Below are 21,007 nucleotides of genomic sequence, written 5' to 3'. Positions count from 1 at the left end.
GCACACCGCCGTAATTAAAAAAGAACAGAAGGAGATCCAATTGCAGAATAGCCTGCCTCAGATAAAAATAGCTCCTGGCAGAGGTGTGTGTGTGTGACTGTGAATATCACAGATGTCATGTCAGAATATAATGCAATTTACTCAAATCCACAAGACAGCAATTAGGTGTCCTCGTCCATGTCGGTTACGTGTGGATAGAAGCTATCACCTTCTTCCCTCCATAAATAAAACCCCTCATGTGGATAACACTGCAACTCTCAGTCACTCTGTTGGATTTCCTGCTCGGAAACCCATCTGTCGCCGCACAACGTCCGCTATTCATCGAATGAATCTCAATTTCTTTATGGATTTGGATCACGCGTCCGTTCCTGTACATGTGGACAGCTATTCCCGGTCTATGTGTTGTGACTCTGGGTTTGAATCAGCCCCAGCTGGGCCATTGTGACTGACCAGGAGGGGGTCTGGAGTCAGAGATGACCCATTTATCAGGGGAGGGGGAGGGGAGGAGAGATGCTGGTCACCACACCGAACGGGCACAATCAATCTATCTATCTATCTGAAGATGAAGAAGAAGAAGAAGAAGACCGGCGTGAGTCCTGGAAAGTCCTCGACTTATACGGAGGTGGCGTCCGATGAACACAACGCTGCCATCCTGCAGCGAGAGGAGTCAACACCACTGAGGTTGTGCGTTCACAGGTGTCATGGGGTGAAACCACGGTCAGTCCGTTCAACAAAGTGGAGCAACACGTTGCCGGATCTCTCCGCGTGGAGGAGCGATCCAGAGGAGCTGGATCGACCCGAACCCTAACAGGGTGGATACTTGTCTGCGTTGTCTCAGACTGTATGAATTTAAAAGTGTGCATGGGCGTATGCACGTGTCTTCTGTGACTGTATGGTGTTAACATATTATTCACGCCCTCCTCATCCCTCCCCGCTGTGAGACCCCGGAGTTCATCCTCTTCACCTGTAACAGAAGTCTCTCGTCGCCGATGATGGCGGCTTTCCTCCAGTCGATGACTTCGGAGAAGGGAAGCTCCCAGCCGTTGCTCAGGATGACCGGGATGCAAGCCGCCTGTTAGAGAAAGGGAAGCGAGGGGGAATAATAAATCATTCGTTTTTTGAGAGAAACGATCTTTCCATAACATTATTCAGGAGGGATTTATTGAGGTGAAGGGACATATTTTATCAACAGCGCTACTTTTCTTTTTCTACGCACTAAGTGCTGGATGTTACTGTAAAATTGTAACAATTGTTTTTTTTCTTCTGTCATAAAAAAAAGAAGCTCCGTCGTGAGATGTGTTCACAGCTTGTGGACGAGGGAGAAAAGATCCCAGTAACACAGGAGGTGTAAGCAGTAGTTGAAAGCAGAGCACTGGGAGGGATTGGTTTTCACTCCACTGAGGGATTCATCCTCTTAGTTTCTCTCTGATGAGACACTCAACATTTTCCCAGGGAGAGATTAGCAGAAACAGTATTAGCAGGACAAGTATTTGAGTTGTTTTGTCCTTCTAATGCATCAATATTGAGAGGATTCCTTAATGTGACTTCATTTGTCAGGTACTCCCTTCATTTCCCACAGGATCTCTCTGAGTTGCTGTAAAGTCATGTGACCAGGAGGCTTTTCAAAGGCTTCTTCATTCGTGGGTAATGGATAGCAGATGATTATTATGCACTCGGCTGTCTAATTATTCAACTGGGAAATGCCTGTTCTCTGGATAATTTCTTCCACTATCTCATATTTCACACCTCATATATATATAACATATATCTGGTGAACTTTCATTATATTCTCAGTTTAAATAAAATAAAATAATGCATTATAATCTACACTGTATGATTAAAGATTCATAATACTTTATAACAATAATGTAAAATAATAAAAATAAAAATTATATTGTGTCTCTCAAAAACGTTTTTAATGAATGCAAGGATGTGTAGCTCAGACTCCACACAAGTAGTGGTACAGTGATTCATGCAAATCCCAGTGTTAAGATTGGATACAAAAAGTCAACTTTCTTACTCATATGTTATGCATTTCAGCAGTGGGTTATTTATATGACAGTTTCCCTCTAATTTGATTTAAAAAAATTCTAGACAAATTTCAATATGTGGTAATACAAAATATATTGAAGCCCCCGTATAATTATACGCATCATATCAGTCTTGCCAATGCACAGCCTTATAATAACATGTAATATTACATATGAAATTGATATTTTCAAATATGCTGTTTAAAATATCCCTTCCAGGAAATTAATTTCCATGTGTGATAAATGCATAATAAATTCACTTGTGATTTTTCAACAAAGGATATATTTAAAGAAAAGTCACACGAGCAGTCATAGTTGTTAACATGTACATGAATTAACAGCTCATATTATAACCCTGAATGTTATTGTTCATCATGTGTTCACACACTGGGACAGAAGAATTCAATAAGTCTGGTATTTTCATTTAAAGTTCAAGTTTGACTGAATATGAAGTGAACCTGAGATTCACAAAATGCTGAGTGCACGTTGACCCGTCCAGGCAAATATTCACTGCTGTGATTAGTCTGGCTACATGAGGACTTTTTTCTTTTCTCACCGTGATCCTCTTAACGTCCTCTAAATGTTGATTAGCATTATCTTTGCACAGAGGACTTCTTATTTTACTCTTTTCGTGTTCTTTTATTTTTTTTACTTCTGCCAATCATTCTACTGATTTCTTTGAGCATCTTTTCTTAAAGACGATCTCCAACCTTGACTATGATGTCACAGTAAAGTTACGCCTCCACCAAAAACACTATGGGGACACAAATGCTGATTGTAATAGGGGTAGATGAAATCAAGCATTCTGATTGGTTGAGAGTGATGCACAGGGTGTACTTTATTGAGCCATAATGTCCTGTACACCTGCTTACATTTATCTGAGCGTTCCTTATCAGTGCGTACTCAAAATAACAATAACAGGTCGATTTTTTTAAGCGAGAGGTTGGTGTCATCATATCTTATTTGTGTTGTTAAATATATAACCTGCCTATAGACTGCAGGCCAATATGTGGCTTTTGTATTTGTATGTGTATTGTCCCTAATGAACAAATAGTTATGGATTGTAGCATTTCTATCATAACAACTTTTACAACTCAATACTTCAAGCTGACTCACTCGTCGAGCTAAATGGAGAAACCAGTTTGAGTGAGGGCTTTCAAAGTACTGAGTACAACATGTGTACACATCCTCCCAGCTCCGAACGTGGAGGCAGACACAACGCATTTCATTTCCTAGTGTGGTGCGTGTCATCAACAGCATGTTAAATTAGAATGCGTGGAATAACAAGAACAAGGTAAACAACACAGCCAGGGGCAGAGTTTGATACTTAACGTCAAAACAACAGAGACAGAAACAAGGTGCTGATGGGAGATCAACACATCTGGGGTCTGAAGAGGTGCCTCTTCTCTGTGATCCGTGTATCTACAGAAACAGGACTTGTCTGTGGCAAGGGGATGACAGATTGTCAATAATAATAAGATCAACTGTTGCTAAGAGGAGGACGAGGAACTCTTTGATTTGTTGAAGTGCCCAGCTGGAGCTCTACAAGCTGTCAGATGTATAAAAACAACAGAATACAGCGTTGGAGGCGTCGCCCCGTTCCTCCCTATACGCTCAGTGGAGCAAAACAACCAACAGCTGCTCCAAAACATATGAGGACGTAAGGTAATTTATTTTTAATGAAATTTTTTTTTTAATATTCATTATAAATATAATTTTGTATTTACAGTTTCATTTTATTCCCCCCTCACATTTTGCATGACATGGTTTGGCCCTGCCCACAAACCAGCCGCTACTTGAAGAAAAGAGTAGATCATGCAATAGTTCAGAAATAAAAGTGTGTGTATTGTGGATCAAATTTGTGGTGGAAATGTATCTATTATCTTAGTTAATAGAAAAATAGTATAATAATAAATAATATAATAGGAATAACATAAAATCATAATTAAGCTTTAAACCACTTCTCCATCAGAGTAACATCCTGACAGTGGGGACAAACGATGCACTGAAGCAACATGTTAACCGTCAATATAGGAAATTTAAATTACAGAACTGAGTTCAATGAATTCATGAAAACATTTTCAATGCATTGTTTCGGTCAAAATGCAAAACATAGTTTAGCCATAGTTTAGTTGCATTTGGGAATTTGGACTCATGACACTGGCTCCAAAAAGCAACTTATTATTCCTCAGATAAAGTAAAAAGGTCAAAGTAAGTACCAAGTGATTACAAGATGAATACAAATATATATAATTCATATGATATAAAATGTCTGCCAAAGATCCCCCTACATGCAAAACAGTGGACCTTTAAGGTGTCAGTATGTTTAAAACAAAGTGCATCTCTGATTGTCTGACAGAGCCTTTAAAACATTCACTTTAGTATGTTCACACCTTACACACACACATGTACATGCACGCGCACACGCACACACGCACACACACACACACACACACACCTGCAGTGCCTCCAGAAAGCGGAACGATCCAAGACGTCGGCCCCGGGGCACCAGGCAGAAACTGGAGTTATGAAGCAGCTCCTGGTAGTCAAACCTACACAAACAGAAAACAGAAAACAATCTAGTTAAAAGATGAGGGAAGAAAACCTCTGCAAACAAAAGAAAAACAAAAGAAAGAGAAAGAGAGAGCAGATGATAGTAAAACTTCCCAGAATTTGCCCTTGAGCTTTTTTTTGCCTTTTTGTAATTTCTTTGCATCCAAAAAGCATTTTCCGGAAAATTTCGAATTGACAAAAAAGTGTACGAAGCTGAAAGATCGAAAGGGCAAAGAAAATAGAATTTTCTAAAATAATTGTCAAACCCTGAATCCCCATGCGACCACATTGCCGTTTCCTCAATATTCACACACATACATTTCAAAGAACAATCCAAAGCCAATTACTTCTTCAATGGCGAGAAAATACCGTTTACAAGGAACCTTATCTCTTTCATAAAGTGAGCTTGTAGAAGACAGCGCTTTAGCTTCAGCACTTCAGAAGCTACAGAGCTGATGAACAAGGATATGTGCTGCAATCCGCAGCTGTTATACAATCAAACCACAATTCAGCTGATCAAGATATGTGAAGAGAGAATCCTCAGCAGGGTCACCTTTAGAGAGGTTTCACTAACCTATTGATCTGACACCATGGTGTGTCTCGTCTGTGAGGAGAGACGAAGGTGAGGGCCGATACTTAACTTCTACTGGAAAATGATGTTTATGTGAGTTATCAAACCTTCAAGGCAGGTTGAGGTAAATGTCACTGAATGGGGAGCAGATTTTGAGTGATGCTTGTTAAGTATCATAAACTCACTCCCCTTTTCTGATGGACCTGTCCTCTCTTAATAGGATTGGCGAGTAGAGTTATAGAACACAAATATTTAAAAAACATACGTTGACCTTATTCTTTGCTTTAATAACACAATTGGATGTAAATGTGGGGTCCCACAGGGAAGCATTTTAGGTCCACCTCTCTTTCTGCTCTGTGTCAACAATGTGATGTGAGTCACAAATAATTCAGCTTTCCCAGCCAAGGAATCTGTTATGTATTCATGGTGTGTATTAGAAACAAACTCTCTGGTGAGAGGATGGCCTTAAACATTCCCTCAAAGATCAATGAAAACAATCTAAATTCCTACTTAAATATCCCCATTAATTGTTAGAAATGCTCTTGAAATATTAGCACTCAATCCATTTTGATTACATCTGGACTCCATGGCACACTAGCATCCCAAAGACAGACCAGCACAACAACCTAAATGCCCAAACATATCTTCTCTCTGCTATTGCAATCGGCCTCAGAAAGATTTTCCTTTCTCAAAATGTGTAGCCTACCGTTTATAGTTATAAAAAAAGGCTATTTATTTTTATAGGGTGAGCGATGGCCACAACTATCCAACTAGAGGGAGCACCACTGATTTTGTGCCATCCAGGACCTGCAAGTCGTTCGATGATTAGCTTGAACAACGTGAAGTGCTCCTTAAAGATGTGTCTGAGTCTGGTCCTGAATATAACTCATGCATTGCAGTAGGTCCTGAACACCCATCGTCTTAGTTTTACTTGTTCATATTGACATTTACATTGTGTTTGGGTGAAGAGAACATGAGCCATTAATACGCCTGATTGATGGATGCTAACTACCAAGCTCATTAAATATAGGACAGAAAGTATAGAAGTAGAAATGATTTCTAGGTCATTTGACTGATCCAGAAGAACATGGTGTTGCTTTTAGTTGTTATTTTGACAACACGTCACAAAGGGGCTGGTGGGCGTGGCCACGCAGCTCTGTGGAGACTGATGTCTGGCTAGTTAGCTCGATAGCTTGTCCTTCTACATCTCATGAGTAGGTTACTGATTCTTGTATTTGTTCTGAAGTGGTTGGGTACGTTGTATTTAATATGTGTTATCAGCTTCCTTCTCCCGGCATGCTGCATTATCAGATAGATTGTATAAAGCAGCCATCCGGTTGTCTTAAAAAACCTCTCTGATTGTCGGACTGTTCAATGCTCTTCTCAAAGTTTTTCAAATAACTAGCAAGTCACTTCTGTCTGTGACTTTAGCGGTGTGTGTGTGTGTGTGTGTGTCTACACACATGATCTCAGGGCTAGCCTGAGAAGATTACAGATTGCAGCCTAATCTGTCTGGGGATCAACTGTCCCCACAACCTCACCACCAGACACTTGTGTGTGAGACTGTGTGTGTGTGTGTGTGTGTGTGTGTCCACCGGCCTGGAAAGCCTACCTCTACAATGTGTGTGTCTGTGTATGATAAGTCTTTGTGATGAGAGAACGTCTGGCATATCACTTACTGCCACTGCACCTGTGTGTCTGTTTATCTCTGTCTGTGTGTGTGTGGTTTGTGTGTGTGTGTGTGTGTGTGTGTGTGTGTGTGCCTGTGTGTGAAAGAGGATACGAGCAAAACAAATTTCAGGTGTCCAGTTTGTCAGCCTAAGACAAGGTCATTCGAACCACCGCTGAGACACAGAGAGCCTGTCGTCAGTCGTCACACATAAAGATGGTTATTTGAGGCCAAAAACACTCGACTGGGTTGACTACAATTAAATCTTCACCACACGTTCCCCTCTTTCATGGTTCGATGATAAAATCCCATTCTTTCGACATACAGCTTGTGTTTGGATTTTTGCGAGATCTATTGGCAGAAATGGAAATTAATAATAATGATAACTATTTTCATGAAGGTACAATCACCTGAAGCTATGAACGTCTTTTTCGTGAGTCCAAAATGAGCCCTTCATATCTACATAAGGGGAGGGCTTCCTTCTAGGCGTCGGCCATGTTGCACCGCCATGTTTCTACAGCAGCCGAGAAAAGACGAATGAATCATCATCATCATCATCATCATCATCAACAATGGCACAGGTGTCCCTTTGAAGCATTGCAAATGAAGGATGAAATCAGTTGAGTCACTTCTGATGACTTGATATTCTTGATATTCCCTTTTAACACTCAGATTATGGGATAGATTTCAACCTTCTGGACCAGATACTGACTGATTCTCCAATAAACCAACTGCTGAGGAGCTTCTAAGACTCTGGTCACACGGTGCCACACGCTTTTGTCACGGCTTCGACATCTTTAGGATAACAGGCCTTTCTTTCCTATTCTGGTCCAGATGTGACATGGCAACAAATGCTTTGCACAGCATTATTTAAAGTGAGGCAGCAGCTTCGGGGTAGTGTCCTGATACACAGAGGACACTGGTTTTGTTGTTTCTGTATTTCCTTAACCACTGTTTTTAGCGATAAAAACAAAAACATATCAAACTAAAATCATGTAATTCACAGTAATTGAATGAAACAAGTATATAAAGACAAGAGTACGATCTCCAATTAATGTCAATACATTAAAGAAGATAAGACAAACTCAGTCATATATATTTACATTTCAAGGCTGTCATCTGTGTATGAATTATTCTTTATGTCTCAAATTGAACATCTAAAGTTGGTCCTCAAAGCCACTTGACAAAACACAATTTTCCCATTAAGAGCCACGGTCTCACTGCATTTTTTCCATGTCACTGGCGACAGCGCTCTTGCTTTTTACCTCTGCACAATTTCTGTCAACTCACTCTCCACACGCTGCGTTTAGAATTGGAAAGGTCAGGGACCAAGGACAATGATGAGTCAGTGCTTTTGCCAGGGCTCGATGTACTGGGAGTAGATCCCATGAGAGACCGGGACACCCCAGCTTGTCGAAGGGGGGATCCCAGGATGTCCCAAGAGGAGCAGGAGAGACATCCTGAAAAAAGAGACCATATATGGGCTGCTCTGCTACCATCACCCTGACATAGATAACGGTACCAAAATGACAGAAGTGCTCCAATAAAACATTGTTTATGGATTCCTTTAAGCATCATAATTATTCAGATGTATGTACAAAAAGGGCTAAAACTGAGAAATACAAGGTGAACAGGAGAGGTAAGCATTAAAGAAATAGGAGACAATGCAGTTTACATTTTCGGAGCCTCAGTCCTCTAACTGGCTGATCCTCTCAGAGAACATCTTCTCAACTCGTTATTCCGTCATTACGCTTTTACCTCAGCCACCTCTTTTTCCTTCTTTGTTCTTACACCTATGTGCATCCATTGTCTGTTTTTTCAAGCGCATGTGAGCACGGGTGTATTAATACATCTGTCTATTTCAGACTTTTTGAGCATGTGCCAGTGCTGCATGTGTGATCCCTTCATGTGTGAAAATAGACGTATGCAATATATATATATATATATTAGGGCTGTCAGCGTTAACGCGTTAATCTATGCGATTAATTTGACCGCGATTAACACACTAAAATATTTTAACGCAATTAATGCAACTTTGTTTACTTCCGGTGTCGTTGAAGTTGTTGCACTCCTCTGAGTGTCAAGCCGCGGCAGTCCGCCTCCTTCCTCCCGTCTGCTCCTCGATATTCACAGATTAATCGCGATTAATGAATTTCAAAATGTGCGATTAATTAGTTAATTTTTTTTAATCGATTGACAGCCCTAATATATATATATATATATATATATATATATACAAATATGTGTGTGTGTGTGTATCTAGAAAACATTCCCACTGACAAGTTGCCAAATAAAGATGTTTGGTCAGTCACATACTCTTCAGACTGTGGCGTGTTTTTTACACTCATTACATGCATCGCGCCTTTTGAAAAGAAAATACAGAGTTTATTAAGTTTTATTTGATGACGTTTAGCAAAGAACACCTTAGGATTCGGAAAAAGATTGTGATTTGAGTTAAAATAATAATAATTATGTGACTGCAGTTAGTGAAGTCTGGAAATGACTAAATCAAGTCATTTGACTTAGTTTCACAACAGACAAGACCAGCAGTCCTTGTTCTTTATTCTTAAACAATTACATCTGTATTTTTATATATTATAAAAAAGAATCAGATCATAAGTAGCCACCAAAAACAGAAATCTGGGGTAAAATAAAATACCTCCACTCTGCTCCTGGAGGAGGACGTTGATGCCCTTAAACTCTTCTGATCAGTGTGTGAGTGCAGCAGCACCCACAACAACTTTTGTATGCATGGGGAACACAAATTTCTGTGAAATTGGTCTCAAACTAATCTGATAGTAATTCCTTTATAAAAAAAGAAAAGAGTAGTATAGGTGCAGACGGTATGGGTGTGGGACCCTGGGTATTTGTCTTGTTTGTGTGCATGGAAGAGACCGTGAGACAGACAAGACCGAGACAGAGTTGGATGATACCCAGTGAGAAGCAATTGAAAATCAATAAGTGCCACAGAGAATCACTCAGGACATTTTAGCTGAAACACAAAACAAATGGTGTTGCTCACTATAAAGTAAAAGGCTTTTCTCAGCACAGACACTAAACAGTTTCAGGAGTGAGGGATCGATCGGCGCCTGACACAGTAGACCCGAAGGCCCGGCTTACACTTGTGAGAAATATGTTTTTATATCTGAGGAAAAAAGTTGTAAAACAACACAGAACAAGATATAAGTATACAATGGGACATGTCACATGACAGACAACGCGACGCAGCAGTCGGTTGTTTGTTGTCGACAGCGCCGCCGCTCCCATAACGCGCACTACACGCTGTGTCCTGAGGGGGCACCACAAAGGAGGCAACAACAAAAAATCCTCAGTTAGAATAATTATAATGCAGATATTATTTCAGTCTAGAAATTAGGCTGAACGTCGTTTTCAATGAAAAGCAAAGTGTGAAAAAAAGCAGCAAAACAGTGTGTGTGTGTGTGTGGCGGGGGGGGGGGGGGGGGTGACATGGATATGTTTTAAATAATATGCGTGTATGCTTCAGTGAATCACACGCGTCACGCAAAAGCAGATGCTGGTGTCTACTTAGTGTTTGATCAAATATTTGCTGATCTAACTGTTTAATATAAACACAGATCTTGTACAGCTGCAGGCCAGAACATATTTAATACGGAAGCATAGAGGGTTTTCCATAGTCTGTTAAATAAATCGACACTTTCGTTTCAAGGTTTGTAGAAAACGCGAATTTGTGTGCGAACAAATTCAGGATCCATCAATATATTCTGAAACTGACTTTGTACTCATTAAACAAATTTAGAACCGCCTCAGACCATGCGCACGTCTTGTAATGTACATGTACAAATATCTTTTAATGTAACGCATCTCACATTAAAAACACATTCAGTCATTAAAATATAAACCACAAAAACTGAGAGTGCAAATAGTGAAAGATGCCCAATTTTATGTAACTTTGCAGAAGTCTGGGGATTCCTGGCTCCAAACATTTATCATTATAACGGCCGTGTACTGTGTAAACTATAAGTGGCATCAGCAGTAACGAAAGTACACTGGTGTTTCCTCGCGGTGTAATTGTTCAGTCTGTGTGAAGCCTCACAGGAATTGCGTGGAGCCATTAATTATAATAAAGTCACACACACGCATGAATGTCCTTGAAGAACAAAATAATGTTTGTTCATGAAAGAGCGGACGGGGCTTAAATGTTGCTCACTCGCGCAATTTAGAAGACAGGGGAAATAAATTGAACATCTTGATCCCTTCAGTGGAAAATAGTTTTCTTAGAACAGTTTAGAAATAAAGAGGAAATGAGCAAAATGAGAAGACAAGAGTAGAAGATGAAACTCAAGAGACACACAATCAGGATCCGAGGTCTTTGAACGCACCGCAAACCTGAGAGCATTTCACCCAACTGTCTTCTGAAATTACGACATCAGAAGAACATACTTAAAATACATGGGCATGACTTCCTCAATATTGTAAAGTAAAATAAAGCCATTAAGACAAACATGTTGGCAAATCTCGGACAACATGAGCATTTATTCGGAGTCTTTCCACGTGACAGATAAGTCACACGTCCACTTCCTGCTCTCATTCTCGTCTCATCCTTTCGTCAACAAGTTCCAGTTGATAAAAAGTGTGCACTCCAAGGGTGTAAACATGAGCACTTTAACTCCGTTACATTTGGAGCAGCTTTTTTTCTCTACACTGTAACAAATAAATTGTGAAATATCCGGTGAGTTACCGGCAGCGGCAGTTGCCAGAGCTTTACCGTAAAAACTAAAGTGACACGCAAAAGACATTACGGTATGTGTCGTAAAAACAGCAGTTCCACGGGGAACCTAAATCAAATATTTTTCAGTGAAAAACACAGTACAATTGTTTAATACAATACGGTACTTTATGGAAGTTAACGGTGAATTATCGGCAGCTGTGATTGCCAGAGCTTCACCGCTCCAAGGGTGTAAACCAGTGGCGGTTCGTCCATAGGGGGCGCTAGGGCGCCGCCCCTCTTAAAATTTGGAGATGAAAAAAAAAGAAGAAGAAAAAAAAAAAATTCTGTCAAAAAACATTATATGCCAAATCATTTAAATAGTAAATATACCGTGTTGACGCGCTAAATGTGTGTGGGAGACCGTAAGCCCCTGTCAACAACCACTTAAGTTAATGTGAAAAAATATAATATATCGCCATTATCACGGAGAGAAGCCCCTCCCCTTTTTCGAGGCGCTGCTCTAACGTGTGTGTACGGCATCGATACAACGTTTCAGTCGTTTTGGCAATGACCGGCTTCACATTGGCGGATGAAACCGGGAATCTTGGGGCGCACAAATGTGCGCACGCGATTGGATTATTCGGCAGATCAGAGACCCGTATGTTCCCTCAGCCCATAGAGCAGTGTTGCCAGGTCCGCGGTTTTCCTGTGGAATCGGGCCACTTTTGAAGTGTTGCGCGGGTTGAATTTGTTGTCCTTGGTTCGGGTAGACCTATTTTGCATGCAAATTACATGAATATCTTTCAATAGAAATCCATATTTTAAATGAAATAATTTATTCATACACAAATCCTACCAAACTGACTCCAGATCAGCACGTACACATTTTATTTATGATAATATACTGTATCTAATTACACAAGGCCATTTTAGGACCTAGGTGAAATAACTCGAGGGAAAACTGCTTTTAATGCTGGCAAACTAAACATATGTTGTTACTTTGTAGATATTACAATACATTTGGCAATGATAGCAATGCTGTTGAACTTTAAAAGCAGTGTATATGGTTTGGCACGGGCATATTTTGAGTTCTGATATTGGGCTGGTTTTTGGGCTGGTTGTGTCACACAGACCTGGCAACCCTGCTGCCCAGAGCTCCACGGAGGTACGCGAGCAACATAGCTAGCAGAAGCTTTATGTTAGTATGGCGTCGGCGACTGAAAACTCTGGTATCTCTACACCAAACACCTTTCAATCGACGGTCAGATATTGACAAGAAGAGGCTGAAAGAGTTGGGACCCGAACATCAGGATTTAAAAATTGTGCAGCAAAGCGCTGACCGCGGGAGGACGTACACCGGAGGTTCTCCTCAAGCCGATATGCTAACCGGAGCTGATTAGCTGAATGCTCCATGAGTAATTCATTTTTTGTTTCCCCTGTCTGTTTTCCAAAGTCCTGGGACGGAAACTCTCTGGACTACAACGGGGTGAGGGATCTAAAGAGCTTCAGACAAGTGTAAAGCACGAATCTTGCCGAAGTTATCTAGCTAAGAACATGGAGCTAACTCGCTAACAGCATGAAGCTAACCCTGTTTGCAGACCGAAATGGCATCGAAAACACAACGAAGAAGTTCTGAAAAACAGACACATTCCCTCCAGAATAATGGAAACAGGCTGGTTACAGACATGATTGACTTTAACCAGAGTTATTGAGAAGTTTGACCACTTTGAAGAGAGGAGGCTACTTTTCTTTACATATAGTGGGTCTACTCTGTCAGTTAGAAATGCACTCTGTCATTTCTTGTTTTCAATGTATTGTATTTTATTTTTGTTTGTTGTTCAACGATATTATTGAGTGTTTGTGAATTTTATTTTAATGAGCTATTTTTATTTAGCGTTATTTTTAAAAATCTGTTTCCTGCGGAAATTGCTTTCCATCTGTTGCACTTCCTGCTCCTGAGTCCGTCTTTCCGTCACAATGGTTTCATATTGCCGAGGGTGAATTCAGTGAAAAACGATTTTGCACTATTTTGGCTATATTCTTTAATAAAAATTAACCGTTTATGTTACATACAGTAATGGAATGTTAATACCATCACGGCGTCCAGCTGTCGTGTCATTTAGACTGTCAAAATATACGTTTGGTGGGGGTTTCATTGAGCCACTTTCTAGCTCATGTAGTTATTTATTTTGTCCATTAGGGGTCTCTGGTTTCCCCTTGTATGTTACATGTCATGGTTTTTGATGAGAATTGTTATTATTTAGATTTAATGTGGTCCTGTCTTCCATGGACAATGTTTTTTTATTGCTGAGGGAAGTGGAAGTGCAGAGACAAATCAGAAGGCAAATGTGTGTGTTCTGTTGTCTTCTGCAGAATAAATAAGTGCTGGGAAAATCCACCATCTGAGCCGACTTCTTCCATGCCCGTTCCACATCAGTTACATCTGCTCTGAACCTCTTTCATGTGAGGGTGAAACTCTTTTATTTTGCAAACCTCTGAAACCCAACCCAATGTTCCTTAAAGCTGCTCTGAACCTCTCATGCCCAAAGTTACAGTGTGTTGATAGTTGTTATTGGACAGTGTTGAGCACGCTGTGTTCTTGAAATAAAGCTTTGTTTTTTACAATATTTTCTCAAAACCTCTCTTCTTCTCATTGTTGAGTGATATTTAAACCACGTCGCCCAACTGCGCCCCCCCCCCCAAAAAATGTCACCAGCCGCCACTGGTGTAAACATAAGCAAAGATAAGCACTTTAACTCTGATGTTCTGTTTTAATGTTGTTTCTATCTTTCATGCTTTTATCTTTTATCTTATGTTTTGATCGCCGTGTATTTATTTATTTATTTGTATGCGTGTTACTCGCATAACAAAAAAAGTTTTAAACCGAATCGCATGAAATTTGGTGGGATGATTGGTTATTATCCGGGGAGCATTTGATTAGATTTTGGGATCGATCGGGTCAAAGGTCAAGGTCAAAGTCATGAAAAGGTCAACATCCTCTTGAATCGCATGAAATTTGGCGGGGTGATTGGTTATTATCCGGGGACGATTTGATTAGACTTTGGGATCGATCGGGTCAAAGGTCAAGGTCATGAAAAGGTCAAAATCTTCTTTTTACCATAGCACGGTCAATTTGTATCCAATTGGCATGCAACTAATGACAAAATGTTCATAATTCAATGCCCAATCTTGTGATATGCGAATTTATGCGCTCTACCGAGTGCCCGTTCTAGTTTATCCTGTTTTATTTTATTGTAAGGTGACCTTGGGTGACGTGAAAGGCGCCTCCAAATAAAACGTATTATTATTATTATTATTAACTCCGTTACATTTGGAGCAGCTTCTGTACGTCATGTTGTCATTTAAAGAAGCAGCTGAGGGTCTGAAACAACGCACTAATCCTGAACACAACGTAGCCTTTACGTGGTGAACATCCGAATGACGTCATTGAACGTCTGTCTTAGTTTGATCAGTTTACTTTATGTCTGAAGTCTAATTAAATGTAGTCGGAACTTCCATGACGAACGCGGGCCGGTGTTGCACACAGGCATTAAGGGCAGCTGCATGATGCCAGCATCACAGAGACTCACTGCGGGGCGGGTTTATAACCCACTTCCCATCCCCGCTACTTGATTTGAGATGGCACTTCATCTGCAACCCACCACGCGAACGAAGTGGGTAGGGAGAGGCTGCAGGGGGCCGTATGTGTCACACGTGAGGGAGGAAAGGAGCCGGCGGCAATTAAAATGCAAAGTACAGTGCGGATGATGGTCCCACGGCTAGGTACAGTGAAGAAACACTTGAAAAGGAGTCTGGAGCTGATCCTTAGTGAGGCTTTAAGACCAAGGTGGTCCTAATTCAGGACACCATGGGGAAATGTGTCACACTTTGAATTAGGGAAACAATTCAAAGCGCACAGCTGAGGATCCATCTCATTAAAAAGTCTGAAAGGAACTGCGGTCAAGGATTAAAACGGACTGAGGAGAGAAGAGTGAGCCGCCTCCACATCCCATCCAAGTCCATCAGCAGCTGTCTCTTTGGAGTCTGTTGGAAGCTGTTCAAAAACCCGTCAAAGCATCGACACGCCATTTAGTCCACCATCAAAGAGCATGGCGGGGAACGTGTGTGTGTGTGTGTGTGTGTGTGTGAGAGAGCGAGGCAGAGCGGCTCCTTTCTCCACAGTCGGTCTTGTAAATGTGTGTTCCCACGTTACTGCAGAGGCGTGTTTGTGCATTTAAAAGCGCTGCCGTTGTCTCCAATCTGTCGCCAACAAATCACATAACTCAGACGGCATATGGAACATTTTGAATGCTTGAATAGCTTATGCTGCAAACAATGGGGAGACATGGGGGTCTGTTTGAGTGGAGAGAGCATTAGTGATTCAAAGCTTTTCATTTGTGTGTGTGTGTGTGTGTGTGTGGGTGTTTGTTTCTCTTTGTGTTCACCAGATGTTCTCGTAGGAAAATAAAAGATGTGAAAAGCACATTTTTAAAGATTTATTTGGGGTTGAAGGGAAGAAGGTTAACGGTCTCAGTCGGCTTCAAATGAACTGCTTCTCAGATCGTCAAACAGCCAGAGACAATCTGATACAACAATTATAATCTGACGCCCGGCAGAATTTGTAATTGTCCAATATCGAAAATCAGGCAAGGACGTCCAATCATGAAGCAATCAAACAGGTGTGTGGGGGTAAAGGAGGATTTAAGCATCTACTTTCATTTGTACTGAGTCTGAAAGTGTGCACTGTTATTCCCTTTGGTACATTTTACAGGGTCTTTTTTTATGATTTCATGCTTTTCCACCTGATTTATGGTGTTGCCATGTGGAACGAGTATGAACACTTTTGTCTTTAAAGGTGCTGAACAAGCTGGTCTGAGATCAGTCAGGAAGTCAAAGCGTGATGTTTGCATGTAGTCACAACATGTGTCAAGTCGATGGCAGGAAAACAGGACCAATAAAGGGCCTCTCTCGTATCACATGATCATTTTTTCAAGGAGCGTGAATGTGGGGCTCCTATTGTCTGTGGTCCGTGATGTGTTCAGGCCCCCTGTCCACGGGGACTACATCATTTTAATGGCAGAGAGTGGAGAACATCCTCACACATTCTCAGTGGAGAAAAAATATCATCAATGGAAAATGAAAAGTACTTTTTTTTTTACATCTACGGCTATTGTGCAACTAGAAAGATCTGCTTCATCCATTAACCCTTTGCAGAAGGAGAGGGCACAACAAAATGACGCATTTTTTAAAACCTCCATTAAAATGGTGCAAAACAATGTAGAAAACGCAATGTATGCTATTTTTGTCAAATTTATTTCATCAAATTATATTTTCTGTTTGTGTCATGTATTCATTTAAGGGCAGGTTACGGTCTCATCGTTGCTCCACAGATACGTCTTCTCTTCAGTGGACGTCCAGGCTGCCTGCTTCATGTACGTTATCATGTGTCTTCTAAGTTTCTTTCCATCGCTCTTCGTAAAACATTGTTGGGCTTTTTATGCACGAATGTGGCAGAGGGGTCAGAAGGAGGAAGAACGAAACAAACTGACTGGAATCAGCCTATGACAAGTGTGTCTAGAGGAATGATGGGTGTGACTCCGTATCTTCACTTTTATTCTTCATATCCAAACCACAGCAGAGTTACCTGGGAGGCCGAGGAGGCCCAGAGGAGGGGCCTCAACGTTCATGTGAAACCAAAGCACTTGGAAGATTAATACAGATTATTATCGAGGTCTGTCCCCCCAAAATGTAACAGTTTAGCTCCACACCTTCCTTTTTGTATAAGTTGTTTTCATCCTGTCTCACTAACTATCATGTCATTCCAGATCCTGCTTCCCATCTCGTCAGTCCAACTCCTTTCACCTGCCTCTGATCACTCCCTCGTTAGTCCCTCATTACCTTCACCTGGTCCTCACGCCCTTCTCACCTGCAGCCCATCCCCTCATTAGTCCCTCACTATTTAGCTCCCTCACTTCCACTTGTCCTCTGCCAGATTGTCTTGTGTTTTCGTGCCAAGTTCTCCAGCGTTATTAGAGTATATTCCTGACCTGCCTGCCCTGACCTCTGATTCTCTGCCCCGCCCCTTTTTGGACTTGTTTGCTTCTTCGACTGATCTCCCGGTTTTGACCCAGCCTGTTGCCAACCAAAGACATTCATCTTTGTTACTCCTGTCTGAGTCGTGCTTTTGGGTCCATTCTAATAGCGGCGTGACACAAAATACCAGAAGACAGAAGTCCCTTATCTGAGTGTGTGTGTGTGTGCGTGCGTGCATGTGTGTGGGTGTGTGTGGTGTGTGCATTTGTTTTTTGTGTTTGTGCATATGCGTGTATGTGCATGTTCACTGCTGTGTTGGTGTGTCTTTAAGAGAGAGACAGAGAGAAGGACATTTCCATATTTAGCAGTGTGTGTGTGTGTGAGTAAACATCACAGTGGAGACTGTTCCCTTCTCAGTTGAAACACAGGTCTCTGGGCGGGTATTAAAGCTTAATGTTCCAGACCGGTCTGTCTCAGAATATTAATGCACACTCACGAAAACGTAAAGGCCGGAAAGGTACCGGTGTGGATTCGGAGGGGAAACAAAGAGTTGGGTAGATGCAACTCGAGCTGAAGACGAAAGCTGACCTCCTGGTTCAACATCGTACATCTCAAACCAGATGTTGAGCGAACATCAATCCAACTCATTGGGATGAGTCGAGGCCTCGGAGCCCACCAATGTAACACAGTGGATTTTACAATGACACGAACAAAGAACCTGTATGAGAGGAAAAAGCTGGTTATTGTTGTTATTGTGCTCCCTTGAATCCATGGACAATCCTTAAACACTTAAAACCTAAAAACCTGTCAATTACACGATTTAATCCTGTTTGAGAAAACTAGCGGTTAAAAGAAATTAATAATCCTTTGGAATAGTAAAGTCTGCAAACGGGTTTGGGAGAGAGCCAGAGACAGTGGCACGAATACATTTGTGATATGTTGAGTCTTTTGTTTATGAGGCTTTTTCATGCCTTCGTTAAATAGTGCTTGTAGAGAGATGACAGGAATATCTGTGTCGTCTGAGAAGCCCAGAATAAAGTCAGAATACTTGGAGAATAAATCTACCCGTCTTATAAAACAGGGGTCCCCAACCCCCGGTTGGAACCGGTCCGCGTAAAAAAAGTGAATAAATAAAGTTTAAAATTTTTTTTTTTCATCAGTCGAAAAATATATTATTATGAAAAAGGACCGGATCCACCCGTGTGTACGTCTGAGCCGCGTTCAGGAGTCTTAAAGTTCGGGTTTATCGCTGCAGGTGAGTCTCACGCGCAGAACCCTCTGCTGGCGGCACATTTCAGTGACAAAGAATCTTAAAAAATATTCAACCTGCTCAATGAATTCTGTCACTTCAGGGAAATGACAACTGTTTTCAAGTTTGCCGATAAAGTCGCTGCTGTGTGGGCGAGTGAACAGCGGAATATTCTACATGTTTCAGACGTTGACCGGGTGGAAGAGGCTTTTAAAAGAGTTTGAGCGGTACTCCAACCACAAAAGACCCGACTGCAAAAGAATAGACCTGCAACCCATTTGTAAACAAACACACCGGGTGAATCGAGCCCGTCCGAGCTAGAAAAAAATGTGTTCGAGATGCAAATGACGGTGGCCTTAAGGGACATTTCACACAACAACTCTGCCGGTGTTCTAATGACAGCGACCAGAACTCGGTTAGGAGCAGCGGACCAAACACACGTCTGTGTCACCGTCTCCATTAGCGGCTCGTTGCAGGTAAACAAGCGCACGGCTCACACTCATTCGGCATCATGATGAGTTGTAGTTTTGGCACTTTATGCCCTTCGTATAATTGTATGACATCATATTTATTACGTCATTTATATTGCCGGTCCGTGAAAATAATTTCTGACACGGAACCGGTCCGTGGCTCAAAAAAGGTTGGGGACCGCTGTTATAAAACACCTCTGATCCGGCGTGCATCTCACCATCGTGATTGTTGTGCGAGCCATAATCCATAAACACCTACTCAATTGTAAAAGATATACGCCGACTCCAAGTCATTCAGTCCCTGGCTATGCCGTTCACAACAGAAGTGCATTTCACTTTTTGGGTTTAAATCTTTGAACTTTTTAAAATCATTTTAAGTTGAATTAACACCCCACAGCAACTTCAGTTGCTAAGAGCCCGCTTCTTTATTTCCATTTTCAATTACTTTCATTTGACTTTCTTTTAATTTGCCACAGCGGCACAGTGTGGCCCAATAACCAGAGACTATTTGGCCTTGGGTACATCGAAAAAAAAGAATTTGGTGGCACAGCCAATCTCCTTCAAGTGTTCTGAAAGAGATGTTGTCATTCGGGTAGACATTCTCGCAAATATGTGAACGATAAAAGCTTTCTGCTGTTCAGCCAATCAAACGGTGACCTTTCAGGGTCGACCTCCCCTTGCTCCCACAACGCCGCAACAATCCTCTTTTAAGGAGAGAAAAGCTGCACACACCGCATCTTCCTTTTCTTTTGTTTCCAAGCACAAATCAGCAGGTGATGGGTTGACATTTCAAAATCACTGACATGGCTTGTTATTCTTTGCAATATCAGCAAGTGTGTGTGTGTGTGTGTGTGTGTGTGTGTGTTATCAGAAAGCATGTGGACATGAGTGGCAATGTTGTGAGTTGTAAAAGTGTGTCGAGATAAGAGGTTTTTTTAGTGTCTGTGTGTGTGTGTGTGTGTGTGGGGGGGGGGGGGGGGGTGCTGGCTTAGGCAGTCTACCACCTTTATGTTTAGTGTAGGAATGGATAAAATGATTAATGTGAACTTTTTAAAATGTTTTCCCTGAGATGGAAGTATGTAAAGACAAACCCAATTCAGTGAACTGGAGCTTCCAATCAAATATTTTTTTCACGGAGAGGTTTAAAATCTCCAGCGAGTTGTTTTTTTACGACTATTTGTCTTCGTGAATGTTGGGCTTCATGAACACATTTTTCACTTATTTAGAATTTTGCCTGAAATACAAATGTGATTTCCAAGTGGTCCTCCATACAACAAGTCTGCTCTTTACCGATGTATTCACAAATGTATATTTAATTACTGTGAGCACTTTTGTTTGGTTTAAAATCTTAAATTAATTACACTGCAATTTGAATCATAGGCTTATTACAGTTCTACATGTATTAACATAACCTAAAGATATCACCATCAATTTAATTTGTCAGCAATAGTTGTACTCCCCCATTCCTCGGTTTTAGCAGGTCCTTTTAATTCCCCTGCTGACGCTGTTTAAATGATTTATGGTTTTCTGAAAGCAGCACTTCAATATGGGGCATATGCTAATTTACAATTATCATGAGCGCATGCTCATTTACGCACAGGTGCCCTTCATCATGTTGAACAGTTATCTGACGTGAGGAGTGTTTGCTGAACATGTGCCCCCACCGTACCAAACACAAACATGTTGGTCCAATGTTCCTATAAATTGTTCCACATTTAGTTTGTATGTCTTTTGGCAAGTTG

The 21,007-nt window shown here is 41.2% G+C and overlaps 1 protein-coding gene across 1 annotated transcript in view; it reads right to left on the bottom strand.

Moving 5' to 3' along the window:
- Positions 1-21,007, bottom strand: part of LOC130202948 (exostosin-1) — a 213,912-nt gene that overhangs the window by 35,360 nt on the left and 157,545 nt on the right. The window contains exons 3-4 of the mRNA XM_056428844.1: positions 4,489-4,582; positions 965-1,072 (exon numbers count right to left, since the gene is read on the bottom strand). Coding sequence (XP_056284819.1) covers positions 965-1,072; positions 4,489-4,582 — 202 coding nt within the window. The remainder of the gene's footprint in view (positions 1-964; positions 1,073-4,488; positions 4,583-21,007) is intronic.

The sequence above is a fragment of the Pseudoliparis swirei genome, chromosome 12 (genome assembly GCF_029220125.1).
Source record: "Pseudoliparis swirei isolate HS2019 ecotype Mariana Trench chromosome 12, NWPU_hadal_v1, whole genome shotgun sequence".
Taxonomy (NCBI): Eukaryota; Metazoa; Chordata; class Actinopteri; order Perciformes; family Liparidae; genus Pseudoliparis; species Pseudoliparis swirei.
This window is presented reverse-complemented; position numbering and strand designations above follow the sequence as displayed.